Raw genomic sequence first — 15,348 nt, 5'->3', positions numbered from 1 at the left:
ACAAGCTCACAGAAAGAAACATCTCCCGAAACCAATCAATGGATGACTTACAGTGTAGGAGTAGTTAAAGAACCACTTCACTTGGCTTATGGGCTCCATCCCTTCTAGATAAGGAATAGAGAGAGAGAGAGAGAGAGAGAGAGAGAGAGAGAGAGAGAGAGAGAGATCTTAAACAACAAGCCATTTGGGTGTTGCCTTGTTGCAAAAAGAACAAGAGGCACGTGTGAGGACGAAGCCCCAATCCAGTCCTCTCTCCCTTGTATAAATGAGCAGGTGGGACTCGAAACCCTCTCCATGTCAACCCAGGTTCAGTGAGGACAAGGAAACACCATCCACTATGTGCAACACCTCACCTTCCTCTCCTCTCTCTTTCTCCCACTCTAATAAGTCCCACCTCTTTGCCACCAATAAACTCATGGAGGATCCTCCTCTTGACCCCCTTCAAGATCTCCAAAGATGGCCTACACCTTCACAGGTATTGCTACGAGTATTTGCCTGCTGCTCATGCACATACACACACACACACACACAAGGCTTTTATGGCGTGTGCATATAGTTGTTAATAGTGACGGTACGCTGTTCTCACATGAATTCTGCTCAGGTGGTGGAGGAAATGAGAGCCATAGGGAAGATATCCATACCTACGGCTTTAACAGGCCTGATCATCTACTCCCGTGCCATGGTGTCGATGCTGTTTCTTGGTCACCTCGGCGAGCTCGAGCTGGCAGCTGGCTCTCTCTCCATCGGGTTCGCCAACATCACCGGCTACTCGGTCCTCTCCGGCCTTGCCATGGGCATGGAGCCCATCTGCGGCCAGGCCTTCGGTGCCAAGCAGCGCAAAATCCTGGGCCTCACCCTCCAGAGAACCATTCTCCTCCTCCTTTCCACCTCCGTGCCCGTCTCCTTCCTCTGGCTCAACATGAGGAGGATTCTTCTGTGGTGTGGGCAGGACGAGCAGATATCCTCGACGGCGCAGACCTTCATCGCCTTCGCCATCCCCGACCTCCTCTTCTTGTCGTTCCTCCACCCTATCAGAATCTATCTGAGGTCTCAGAACATCACCTTGCCGGTCACCTACTGCTCGTTCGTCTCGGTCGTCCTCCACGTGCCATTGAACTATCTCCTCGTGGTGCGCTTGAAGATGGGCATCGCCGGCGTGGCCGTGGCAATGGTGTGGACTAATCTGAATCTGTTCGTCTGCTTGCTTCTCTTTATACTGTTCTCGGGCGTGTACAAGGGCTCATGGGTCAGCCCCAGCACTGACTGCCTCAGAGGGTGGTCGCAGCTGCTCAAACTCGCCATCCCCACATGCGTGTCGGTGTGTCTGGAATGGTGGTGGTACGAGCTGATGATAATGATGTGCGGCGTCCTCGTCAATCCCAGAGCCACGGTTGCCTCCATGGGCATACTGATCCAAACGACGTCGCTGGTGTACGTCTTCCCGTCGGCCTTGAGCCTCGGGGTGTCGACCCGGGTGGGCAACGAGCTGGGAGCCAACCGTCCGGCCAGAGCCCGGAGGGCCACCATCGTGTCGTTGACCGTCGCAGTCGTGCTCGGCCTCGCCGCCATGGCGTTCACCACTTCGATGAGGCATCAGTGGGGGAGGCTGTTCACCGACGACGCGGAGATACTGGAGCTCACCGCGGTGGCGCTGCCGATCGCCGGGCTGTGCGAGCTGGGGAACTGCCCGCAGACGACCGGCTGCGGCGTGCTGCGGGGGAGCGCGAGGCCGACCACGGGGGCCAACATCAACCTCGGCTCGTTCTACCTGGTGGGGACGCCCGTCGCCGTCGTGATGGGCTTCGTGGTGGGAATGGGGTTCCCGGGGCTGTGGCTGGGGCTGCTGGCAGCGCAGGCGTCGTGCGCTTCGCTCATGGCATACGCCATCTGCAAGACGGATTGGATGGTGGAGGTAGAGAGAGCGAGAGTCCTGACGACAGCATCCAACTCTTCGTCCTCCGCCTTGTCTTCTTCTTCCTATTTCATTTCTACCAGAGTTGACAGCAATGCCACTACCATCGACGCACCAGCTGCCACCGAAGATTCGAAGCAGACAGCAGCAATCTTGGAAGAGATCGTGTGCATTGGCACGGATGCTGGGAGACAAGCGGCATCAGAAACAGATCCATTCATTTCCCAAGTGGAGTGAGAATACGAGTGTGAATCTTTTTGCCGAGGCCTCTTACAAGCAGCAGCTCTCAGTACTCTCGAGTCCATCTACTCATTCCATTTAGCGTACGGTTTGAGATTATACGCGGAATGTAAAATTTTTGCATCACTGAGTCCATCTTGTCATTCCATTCCATTAGCTAATGCCTGCAACTGCTGCAGGCTAATTCTTCCTCCCTCCATGTCTGATTCCCATGAAAGGAACAGGTTGTTCCCATTGGAGAACTAGTTGTTCTTGACTACAAGTCCGTCATGTACTTACTGAAACTTTTCTCATGAAAGTCAATGCATTAGCAACTTTCTTTTTATTCTCAATGACAGAAAAATCTATATAACTGGAAACATAGAGGTTACCAAAAATCATCGTCCTGATCATCAAATCCAAGTAAAATGAAGGGAAAGGTCCCCTTCATCCACGATTCATCCAACCAATGGACGATCTTATCATCCTCCCTAAAGACACGAGTAACATAAAAAACACCATCAAGAATACCAATAACCACAGATGTCTCCACCAGATTTTTGAAGACAAGCTCCGATGGATGTCTTCCCACAAAGCTTTGTATGTACTTCACAAAATCAACTGCATATATTCCAATAAACCCACGCTACATGAGAATCCCGAGCTATAAAGTCTATGCCTTCATTACCTTTGCTGATGACACGTAGCACCACATTATGGCCGTCTTCCTTCATATTCCTTTTAATTTTCTTTTCACAAGAAAATACTGCATCTGATACTATGGTCATCTTCCTCCATATTCCAGTGAGAACTAAGTTTACTTTATTTTAAGCAACGCACTCATCGTCTTTGGAATGAGATAGATGTGAAAGAGAGGTGCCGCAACAGTGATGCATGATAACAAGTGGTTATAGTGGAAAAAGGTCAGTGTGGGTCCTGTCTGCTACTAACTGAAGAAACAATACACTGCTATTGTGGCCTCTGTCTATTACTCAGATGACAAGATATTTCCAGCAGTGCTTGTAAATGAGAAATTGAGAAAGATTTACCTCCCTACTGCCCTCTTCACGCCCAAAAGCTTTTCCTCTCGCTACCCTTCATTTCCTCCTCCCTTGTACCTGGATACCAAGAGAACAAAGGAACTGATGAGGTCCATCACTGCTTGCCTCTAATTATACAGACCACATCAAGCTTCCTACCCATTTTTTTTCCTTTTTTTAATGCTGATAACCACATGACAATAATACAAACTCATGATATCCTGCTTTTTTTAGTCAACCAATTTTAAAATCCAATGATTATAATAACTGTTAGTTTATATTTTTTATATTTTCTTACCTATAAAAAATTGCAATTCATAGTGTGTAATATTGGATTATACTTGGCTTAAGATATGTTTAAGGTCAGCAACTACAAACCCTTAAGGAACATTATAGTTAGGCTACATCATAAAACACAAACCATTTAATCATGTGCGCAAAAAAAAAAAAATTCTTTAATGGCAGAATAATTGGATTTTGAAACCAATATCCAAAATTGAAGCTTTTGAAAACTTTCTCTAATTTATAAATTCATGATACTATTATTCTTTTTTCATGTAACTTGAACTTATAACATTTTGACTAAGAAAGAAAAAGACACCAGATTCTTGTAATGAGATGGGAGAAAAAACAATCAATGGGCGATATAAACATGAACACCATGAAGGTACTTGAGGATTAATTGTCTAAAAGGCAAAGGATTAATTGTCTAAACATGAACACAATGAAATGCCTGGAGAGAGCATCACTCAGTCAAGACCTAAAAGGTTTGAGTTTGTAGTTGTCATCAGCAGTGCAAAAATATAGATAAATATCAAACAACCAGTAGGATAAGGACTGGTTTAGTGATACCAGTCTATGCATCTCATCAGCTCATACATCTCTTAATTTATGGAGAGCATATCAAGTTCTAATCAAGATCTTATAATACTAACACTTAATCATGAGCATCAAAACCTCTCACTGAGTTGAACCTCTAAGGACGTCAACCATCATCGTACAAAAATATAAACAAGTTCAAATAAAGTTTGTTTAGCATCCTGATATTTAATTAACACGATCATGATTAATTTAATCTCATTTAGAAAATAAACCCACCAGGTTGGAACTCAATAAACTATGACAAGTGAAGAATTATTGCTGAGACAATCTATTCTATATGTTAAATTAATCAATCTCCTTTGCAGGTGAATCTGGGATGTGTAATCCAACACAGATATAATATAAGGCAACATTATTCCACAATAGAGAGATAGCATAAACATCATTAACATCAAGGTGCACCTGAGTATTTTTGAGATATGAAGGTGGCACATCTGGTGTAACTACATCTCAAGAAAGGGCTTAGATGATCAGTGGCTGACAAGTAGACAAGCATTCAATTAAGATTGTCCTAATACTATCAATCTATCATTAAGAGCCAAATTGTATGATCTTGTCTTTCAATTAAATAATGCCAACACTTTGTCTCATTGGTTGAAGTGGTGAATTTTAGGGCAAGGGAGGTCCACAAGCAGCTACAAAAGAAGAAAACCAGTGAGCAGATGGAGAGGTAACGAATGAAAGAAACATTTTTTTTTTGTTCAATAGGGAAAACATATGTATTTTTGTTGCATAGTGTATCATTGGACCATTTCCAGAACAAGAAAGTAGTTCATCCATCTTATCTAGATGTCGTGTCAAAGCCGTACCCAGACCACATCAGTGCTCCTTATCCCCCAAAACACAAAGCACAAAAGCCAAAAGCAATTTGGAGTTGCCCACTACCAACCCATTCAAAAGAGGATGGGGGGGGGGGCGGGGGGTGGGGCGGGTGAGGTTGAGCTTTTCCTGTAGGCAATAGCACTTATGTCTGCCCAACTCACCCCAGTTCTCGTCCCCCACAATTCTGATGGCTTCCTTCACTTGAGGCTAGTTAGTCTATGCTAGGGTTGCACCTTCCCAAACCTAAAGAATCCAGAGCAGCACTCAATGAGCTTATTGTCATTGAGGAGGTACCTTTTCCTTTTCAGAATGTTGCCAAACCTATAGATCTATATGTATGTCTCTGTGTCTGCCTTTTGTCGACCCATGTGTCAAGCAAGGATCAAGTTTCATATGAATATGCCACATCTTCAGGTCCTGCAGGAAAAACATGGAGGAGTTTTGAGTTACTAAGAACCCTTGAGCTGAATGATTTTAAAACATCAATATGAACTAGTACAAATAGGTGCTCAAAGGAAAACAGCATAGTTTGAGTTTTTGCTTCCATCTCCAAAAGTAAAAGCAATATGATTAACAAAACAACACAACCACCTACCATCCATATATATTATTTCTGAACTCAGAAAAATTCAACCTTTTGATAACACAATATGAAAATCATTCAATGATGTTAAGCTCCAACTTGGCAATTACATTTAGAATTTAAGAGGTCAGGGCATTCTGCGGATCAATCAGAATACTAATTGTGGGTCCAAACCTGACCGAAGTGATTGGAAGGAAATGGCTGTTTCCATTGTTGGGAAGCAATGGTAATCCACTTTTACACTTAAGGAAATGAGATGTTGATGCACAAGAATTTGAGAGGTTGTCACATTTTATCAAAGCTGCTTTTCGTCTCTCTAAAAGACGGCAAACTCCTCAAAACAATTCCCCAATGTCCTTTCACTTGGTTCATCAATGCCTTTCTACTGTTTTGCAATATTCTTTATCATTCATCATTTCTCCCTTTACTAAGTAAAATATCTCTTCAAGGTCTATGGAAAGGGCTTCCCCCCACCATGCTTGAAGTGGCAAAGTCCTCCAAGGGAGGATAATAGCTCCAGGTGAGCAATTGGGAGGCACTACGCGTGGCCTATGCAGAGATGCCTAGAAGTGAGTAATCACTAACTAGGTGGTTCACCACTTTGGCATGCCAGAGTTTGACCAAGCTGTGTTGTCTTCTTTTGAAAGAAAACCCACATTGTGATGGAGCTACATGGAATGGAATCTAAATAAATAACTTGGTAGTTGCAGATAAGCAAGTACAAGTTAAAGGTCTAGGAATAATGGATTCAAATGATCAAAGACTAAAGGAGCCCAAACATAACATACAAAAGGAAAAGAATCTATTCCCTGAATGGAAAAGATCGAGAAACAAGACAATCTCATGTTCAAACATGACTGCTCTGCTGCCTTCCATGGTGGATGAGCTTGGACTTGATGATCCATGACCACAAACCATCTGGAAGGACTTTTTGAGTTAGTGGCTCCATCAACAGCATGTTTTAGTCAAAGATGCCAAAGAGATGACTCGACATCAGGTTACCTACAGAGGTGCATAAATTTCAGAGAAGCATGTAATGGTCAGTTGAAGTGGCTTAAGTTGAAACCAACGGTTAGGACAAAGATGAAGATAAGGAACACAAATTCAATACCCATCGTTTTCTCAGATCTGGGAAAACATGATCATTGCAGATATGGCATTGTTCTCAAGAGTTTATGACTTGATTTAATTTCTTAATGGAAAAACAAGAACATTGATACTAGATGATATGATCAGCACAGTCAATTTTTACAGCAAGCATTGCCATCCTTCTTGTTCATAAGGCATGATAAACCATAATCAGGACAACTATGAAATCATCATACATGAAAAGACTTGTAACTCATGTTGAAACAAAAGCATATTTCGCTACTGATCTTATATGACAAGTGTGGACTAACTCCCAGAAATTCAATTACAGCAGAGCATCTCATAGATTCTGAAGCATGCAGAACAACAATAACCATAAGATTATCGATAGTGTTCAATAACTTAGTTACAAATATTGACTGATATACTATATCAATAATAATATCATAGAGATCTGACATTCACGGAGCAAACTGTAGAGGATAATGATGTGTTTTACTGCCTCAACATACCATTACGCATTAGGAAAAATTGCTTGGCATCCTTATTACCAGCATCCTCAAGCTCATTGAGGCCATCTGTCACATGCCTAGAGATTTGTCATTGTCAATCTGATTGAACGATCTGCAAAGTTCCAGATTAACTTTGAATATTGCAATATTAAAGGACAATAAGAACAACTGTAGCAACAAACACTTGTAAACATTCTTTAGGCATTCTTTCTTTTTTAATTTTAAGAATACAAATCCAAGAATACATCTTCTCGATAGTAATATCTAAATGTATTTTTTGTGATTATACATAGGATGGGAAGGAACCTGCTAAGAATGTTTACCTGTATCAGAGCAGCTAATTAGCCTTGGTAGAAATTGATGACAGAAAGCAATTACCATTGTAGACCCTAGTACCAGTACTAATTGTGGGAGGTTCTGATGCTAACTCTTTACCTATAGCAATGCAGTAACTTTCACTACCATTCCTCACAGGCAAAAGCACTCTTAGGCTATATGAACCAAAAGGAATGGAAACACTAGAAGAATCCATAAGCAACTTTTGACAATAGGGACTTTTCCTAGTAGATCACCCAATTATTCGATATATCAGAGTTATTAAAGGTCTACAGTAGTTGCTTTCTGTCATTAATGATCTACAATGGTAATTGCTTTCTGTCATCAATTTCTACCAAGGCTAATTAGCTGCTCTGATACAGGTAAACATTCTTAGCAGGTTCCTTCCCATCCTATGTATAAACTGCATTCCACACCTAATACAAGCTTCCTTCAATCCAATCAGATGAACATAACCACATAGCATCCAACCCTGTCCACTTTACAACCCAATCTTTACACTAACCAATCTGCATCGCCTCCTATGTAATGACAGTTGAACCAAAACAAGACGAATTTCATAGTTCATATTGTTTCCAAGCTTCTCATAGAGCACATCTCTTCGATCATAGAAGAGATAGAACTTCTAAGGCATCTAACTCATTGACATGTGCATAGCTTTTCCTGCAACTTACTGTATCAAATGTTCAAAGCCCAACTTTTATTAGAAAAGTAGTAGAAAGACATACATTATTCGTCACTAATTGCAGCAGGAGTTTTGTAAATGCATCTACATTCACGAGTACAATCCTTAACCATAAAACTTCCACCCATACAGCTGTAACTAACTCAAGAAGCTGGAAAAGGTAACTATACTGAATCAGAGGATAAGAGCACCATACGAAACAAACTGAAGGCATTTTCCACTCAAGATGCAAACAGAACAAAGGCCTTCGTCAAAGATTATTGTCGTGTTTTCACTCCTTTGCTATTCAGGTGTTATGCCTGGTCAAGCATAATTTCATCCAAGTTCATCCTTTCCTCAAAACAGAATCCAGCATTTACATCACACCTTTTAAAAGCTTTGGAGATCATGCAGACACTTGTACCATATGTGCTTCAAAAGTACATTCTAGCCAGCTGAATATATATGGGTACCTAACATGTTATCACGTAAACTTCTAGAACATGAAATCAAAGATATGACTTTTTCATTAGAACAGGTTATTCTTTTACTCCCTATCCACCAAGAGAATTACACAAGTTGGTGTTTGAGCCGCCCTCCATTGCACTGCCAACAAGAAAGATACAGGACCTCCAAGAATTATACCAAAGTCATTAATGGAAGAGGTGAATTTAAAACTCTCTTTACTGATATGCATCATACGAGTGAAACATAAAGAGCTAACAAGAATCAAGAACGTTTTATTAAAAAAAGCACAATGGTGCTCCACACACAAATATCACTGATCACCATAGATGTTTATTTTACAATATATGATTGTACATTACATATGCATGTATGATATCATTTTTTATTTGTAAAAAGCAGAAATAAAAACATCAAGGTAAAAAATCTTGAGCAGCTATGATATTCATGAAAAGATGTGATACCATAGACTATCAATTTCTTACTACATCAGCCTCTGGGGCTACTCAGTATATTTGTTGGATCAAAAGTGACTACTCATTTTGATTTTGTGTCTCGATTTGGTTAACACATTTCGGAAAGAGCCAATTATCAAGTGACAGGTATAATTATCAAAGAAGGATTTAATTAGTTAATAAAAGGTATTCCTTATCTTTCACTTGAGTTGGACAAATGAGATCTCGATTTTTCAAAATATATAAGATATCTTAGACTCAATTCTTAAAGTCCAACCCGATTCCAATTCTAATGATTAACCAAAAACCACCTTAGAGATGAAACATTTTATACAGTAAAATTTGCTCAAAAGATGGATGAGCTCCAGCAGATGATCGTATGCAGAACACAAGTAAATTGTATAAGTGTGCAGCAAGTTTTAAATATGAAATTTAACCAGATACAAATAAAAGAATATTCCATAAAAAGGAAACTATAAGCTCCTAGTGTTGTCAATTATCTACAATACTCTTTGTATGAAGATAAGATTTCTGAGAATTCAGTGGCAAACAGGATTGTGAATATTGCAAAGGTTAAGATGAGAGTGACAATATGGTTAATAATCAGACTAAACTTTTCACCTTATAAATAAAATTATAAAATCAAACATGCTTGACTTGTTTATGCAAAAATGAGTGCAGGGCACCAGAATAAACTGTGGCTGTCTATTTAGAAAATCTCCTGTCTGAGATTCACAAGATTTTGGTGTTATTCAGAGTACATAATCAATAAGAGAAATCTACAATCAAGAGAATTATTACATTTGTATAATATGTTCCAATTCGAAGTAATCATGAGGTTTATATGATCAAACTTATTGCATAGATATTTAGTTAAAATGAATCTTCCAAATTTATTTGGTTTACAACATGCTGTAATTGATCATTTTCTCACAAGACACGATTTTTGGTTTCCACTGAATGTGTTTAACTTAACTGTTTCATAATTTAACATAGCCAAGGAAACACCATAGATTTATGAGCTTGAGTTGTTAAACCCTTCATCCAAATTCCAATTGGACAGAAAATCACAATTTGTATACCAACTAGCATAAGTGTTTTTAAATCCTGTTGATGTTTTGGCAGTCCACTATCTATATCTACAAGCAAATAATACATGAAAAATATACTAGACCTTTATAAAATTTATTCTAGTTTTTTTTAACAAACTGCATGAGACCTTGATGATGTTGTTCCTCCACAGTTAATAGCCATTGTTTTAATATGCAGCCAGATTGACAGGTTGATCCACAAAGAAACCTAACATGAGCCAGTCAGAAATGTTCTGGCATTCTCCTGAGCCAACTGAATTTGATTCGATAGTGACCCAACCTACATTTGACCTCCACCCCGCATTGACTTTTAAACCCAACCTACCACCAAAATTGCCATCCCTAAAGTAAAAGTTTCAGAAGTTCATAATAAAGTAAATTAAGTACTGCCAAAAATTCCAGCAATATATTGCACTTTTATCTGAACAATGCATTTAACAAATAAACAAGGAATCTGGCCATTTGTACTTGGACAAACATTAGAAGATGATTTTTTATTTTGATTCTATATCCTCCTACTAAAAAGTTTATTCATTTAAAATATGTTTAAATCATTTGTAGCAACATCAAAGGACTAAACTAAGAGAGTGAATTATGAACAGCCAGCTTCAGTAAGAATTACAGCCATGGCTTTAGCCCAAAAGAGAAGATAGTCAAACAGAAAAGTGACTTCCTGCTAAGATACAATTAAATATAGCCACTAGACATAGAGTTATTCGTGAATTTTCTCAACATAAGAAGGGTATCTATTGCACTCTGGAAGATATTTACGGAAATTTGTTGATTTTAGGTGTATCTATCAATCTATGATATCAAATTTATAGGATTTTCCATGATATCACAAGTTTGGAAAAGGCAACCTCTAAATTTTTGCCAAAAGCCTACTAGAAGTCTGTTAACCTGGTTGCCAGATAACAGGCATGCTATATAAGGGGCATCAGTATCATCTGTGGTAAAACAAGCTTATGATTCTTCCTTATATTCTTTATTCACTAACCCATTGTTGTCAACTACTGTACCCACAATATCATAGTGTACACTTATTTCTACATCATCGGACTCAATTGGGAAATGAGTTCAGGAACTTTGATTTTGGGTTCAGTATAACAGAAATTTTTCCTGCCAACTATCTTTTAGCAGCCATCTGTCAACCTTATAGCTCTGTCAATGCAGCCAGATTATAGAACTAGCAACAGATCAAATCTTCCAATAAACAATTGAGACATTTTAAAGATTCATAAAGTCTTGTGCCTTTCTACCAGTTGAATCTTTTATCCATTGTAATTCTTCTTTAAGAGTTAAATCCTCACACGTGCATCAAACTTTTTGTGAACAGATCCACACTTCTACATTGCCATGGGGACACATCTGATAAGTCTTAGACACCATATTCTCAATTAGAGTTTAAATTATTTTACTCTATATTGTGTGTCATAGAACCTCACATAATTGTCTTCAACATCAGATTTCACTGTTTCAATACTTACAGAGCTCATTTTTATGTCTTTTCTGCAAGCAGCATGTCTGGATCTTGGCATTTTAAGGAAAATCTAGTTGCATATGCTTGGAGCTAAATGACACTGATAAGTCAACAAAAGCTCCTCGATCAGAATATTTCATTATTTTTGCATGTCATACTCACATTATGATCTTGTATATATACTCCCATTTAACATTGTTTATTGCTTATAAACATCCAATTATCAGTCTCCCTTGCTATGCTGAATACATAATTCATGCCATCCTAAACTTCTTAATTTGTAGAGATAACATGAAGACTTAATCTAGAAATTAGAAACAACAATAGAATCAAAAGGACAACAAAAGAAACTCCACCAGATGTTATGTACAAGATCTGAGGCAGTCCCGATGTAACCACCTTATTTCCTTAACGATATCATCTATGCCAGAACCATATTAGAATTTCTCTGTCTTGATATTTTTTATTATTATGGGCACCTTGTACATCAGCACCCACAAATACATAGCCTTGTCCCTCCCAAGAGGTTGTTTCCATTATTCTTTTTTATTACTAGCCATTCCTAAATTTTGCATTATAATTTTTAGCATTTGGACCGAAAACATTACAAAAATGCTGTCGTTTATAGATATATTGATATTTGCCCACATTTATCACATATGAGTTCAGAATTAAAAATCTAAAAGGAAACACGGTTTCCATCTAGCTTTCTAGGAATGATGAAACAAGTTGTAGAGTGACAACAGAACTTTTTTTTCCCTTGATTCTCCCATTAACTGAAACTTATGTACTTAAGGAATTCATTTCCTAATAGAGTTAGAAACAAGTGACTTACAGAGTTTTTTTTATATATTTATGAATCATAAATATGAATTCTACAAATTTACAAGCTAATTTTCCCAAGTAAAACTTCTAAACAATGCTATAAAAAAGAAAAACTTTAACCTGATTCACTAAATAATATTTTTCATATGCAAATTCCAAAGGGAAGAAAAAAAGAATTGACTTTTACTTTAAACTGAGACATTAAATCAGGAATTTCTTTATTCATAGTATTTCAATCAGCACCCTAAATTCACTTTATGTGATCAACTGAAGCAAAGATAATCAATACATCCAAAACCAAAGTACTGTAAGACTATTGCTACTTGGGTAAAAAGCAATTTTTAAGTGTCTTAAGCAAGTGCTCATTCAATTTATATGTATGTGTTGATATATAAATAGCCATGCCAAAAAGAGAAATATTTTTGTCAGCAATTTATGTATAAAACACACAATTGGCGGGGGGCGCCCAAACATTCAAATCCCACCAACTATTTGGTTTTCATCTTTCAGCACTTATCAATTTAAGACATCTCTAGAAATATGTCATACTATCGTTACTCTAAATCATCCTCATTCTCTTGGTGAAGTAGCAAAAGTTTGATAATGCAGTCCTTCCAATCAAGCCTATCCTCCTAAGGCTTCTTTCTTCTCGTCCTCTTCCTACCCACAATCTACTCCAAGACACAATCCTCTTCCAGCTTGACATCAATAACAACATAAAATTATGGCCATATGATTTTACAAGCCTACCATTTAGCAGCTCCAGTCTTGGCTTTCCTAAATCTACTAGCCTGCATACTAGTAACAAAATATGGCATCATAGTGACATGGTCATAATTCACATCCCACTCCGACACTTGCTTGAGCACAAGTTTAGTGGCGAAATCCCATCTACCTATCCATCATTTCCTCCGTACCCCAGCCTCCTCAACTGTTCCCTCATCATTTTTTACCATGGCCCTATCCTATCAAACTCTCCAATTACCTTAATATGGGATTTTTCTTTTCCTTTTATCATAAAGCTTCTCACAAGCGCTTGAGCTTGATGTTCTCCAAAATCCAAATTACTGTATTTGGCCTTGCCATCCTCTTCGTCATCAATCTTGTAAGTACCAAAAGTACTCCTGAAAAGCAACGGAGAGGGAGAGACCACGAAAGCCAAACCCTAAATGTCGCATGTAGATATCTTCTTCTTCAATCACATAAGTTGGAACCCATTCGCATCCACCCCGAAGGCGACGATGGTGACAACCATCGGCAGCTGCCAGCGCCTGACGTGAGGAACCACTTCGTGGCATTGTGGGTGAGGAACCACCCCTGGCCGATCAACTCCTAAAATGCCTCCCGCCCCACCACGACGAAGCTAAGGCAGGCGCAAAACACGCGCTCGAGGGCGACAGCATCGAACTCGTGGAAAGGCCGCGGAGGCAGCGATGGCCAGAGGCCGCGAGGACGATCCACAATCATTTTATATCTTAACCTATTAGTAGTGTGATAAATATGTAAATAGGTTAAAAGTGATCGACCAACGCAAACTGATTTCGATCCGATACGAGAGTCTATGGTTGACATCATGAACCGATTCGGTAAATGACTTCGGATCCGAGTTAGAATCAAATCGACTCGACCGAACTGAATTGACCTCACTAATTAATCGCTTCAAATGCATTGACCCTCTTCGATTGATTGAAGTCGTGGCTAATTTCTCAAATGAGTTACACGTGTCGTATCAGATTCGGGTTTAGTGTTTGATGCGATCGTGTCTTGTTTACATATACGTGTTTGATGCGTTTCAGTTGGACACGCAACCTTCTCCCACTTCGTGGACGGCAGCAGCTCGATTCCTTGCACACAAAAAGGATCGGCTGAACCAAAGGGAATTCCCTTCGCCTTCCCTTCCTCCCTCCCTCCCTCTACTTATTTCTCTCCTCTGCTTTCCCGACGGCATTACTTCCCTCACCTCTCTTCCTTTACAAGGTAAGCGTAACCTTCTTGCTTTCGCTTTTCGTGCTGCAGAGGCTTTTCATTCTAGATTTTAGCTAGTTTTCGGATCAGTTCAGTATAGTCCACATGCTGTTCGACGTATTGCCACGGTGCTGCTAATCCTGTTTTCTGTTCGTTTGAGCTCAACTAACGAGTTTCTAGACCTGAATTCAGATCAAAAGGTGAAGTTTTGACGATGGAATCGCCCGAGGCTGAGAGCGAAATGGAGCTTCCGAGGCCCTCCTCACCTTGTTGGAAGAAGAGGGTGCCCGAAGCAGGCTTATTGGCTGACGTGAAGGACCATCTCGAACAGTTTCTCAACACTTCCATGGATCAACACAGGATCTGCCTCAAGAAGACCATCCGAGACATCCGAGAATATGCCAAGCTTAGGAAGCAAGGCAAGGTATGAGTGATCCTTGTCCTTTCCAAACTGTGGTTTCATCTTGAAGATGATGATGATGATGATGATGATGATGCTGGCTTGCATGCATTTTAGGTGCTGTCATCTGCAAGAGCTGTTCCTGAGAGCGATTCTGCTGTTAAACAAAGTGAAATCCCTCCTGAAGGGGTGCAAGTGGCTCCATCATGACAATATTTAATGAGACTGATGTGGTCCTATATAATTTTTCTTTATTTTTAACTTGTTATTTTTCCTTCTCCCTTGAATGACAAGTTTAAGGTCTAAAGTTTATATAAAGCTTCAACCACATTTTTTATGTGTATCTCTCAATATCCATGTTCTACAGTTATTGGAATTGTTAACATGGTTTTTTTCCATGATGTGTTGCAGGTTTTTAATGCTTGTTTTATAGAAAACAATGAGTTTGAAGGATAAAAGTGAAACAGTGGTTCTTCTTAACCCTTTTTTGTTTTCACAGTAAATTGGTTTTATATTTGTAAGAAAAAAAAAGACTATAATACTGAAAGTTCATGCTTGTTCATTTCTCTAATGATATCAGTCTCCATCTAATCATTGGATTATAAAGG

At 39.4% G+C, this 15,348-nt stretch overlaps 2 protein-coding genes across 2 annotated transcripts; both read left to right on the top strand.

The window, feature by feature from the left end:
- The first annotated feature begins 291 nt into the window (after positions 1 to 291).
- Positions 292 to 2,303, top strand: LOC135640713 (protein DETOXIFICATION 48-like). Its single transcript, XM_065155417.1, has 2 exons — positions 292 to 475; positions 602 to 2,303. Exons 1-2 carry the CDS (start codon positions 338 to 340, stop codon positions 2,147 to 2,149), a joined length of 1,686 nt encoding a protein of 561 aa, XP_065011489.1. The 5' UTR covers positions 292 to 337; the 3' UTR covers positions 2,150 to 2,303.
- An 11,881-nt stretch (positions 2,304 to 14,184) lies between these two features.
- LOC103988992 (uncharacterized) lies at positions 14,185 to 15,077 on the top strand. Its single transcript, XM_009407696.3, has 3 exons — positions 14,185 to 14,352; positions 14,533 to 14,764; positions 14,858 to 15,077. The coding sequence occupies exons 2-3, from the start codon at positions 14,555 to 14,557 to the stop codon at positions 14,948 to 14,950; spliced, it is 303 nt and encodes a 100-aa protein (XP_009405971.2). The 5' UTR covers positions 14,185 to 14,352; positions 14,533 to 14,554; the 3' UTR covers positions 14,951 to 15,077.
- The last annotated feature ends 271 nt before the right edge of the window (positions 15,078 to 15,348 follow it).

This window comes from Musa acuminata, chromosome BXJ3-6 (genome assembly GCF_036884655.1).
Source record: "Musa acuminata AAA Group cultivar baxijiao chromosome BXJ3-6, Cavendish_Baxijiao_AAA, whole genome shotgun sequence".
NCBI classification, from domain to species: Eukaryota; Viridiplantae; Streptophyta; class Magnoliopsida; order Zingiberales; family Musaceae; genus Musa; species Musa acuminata.
This window is presented reverse-complemented; position numbering and strand designations above follow the sequence as displayed.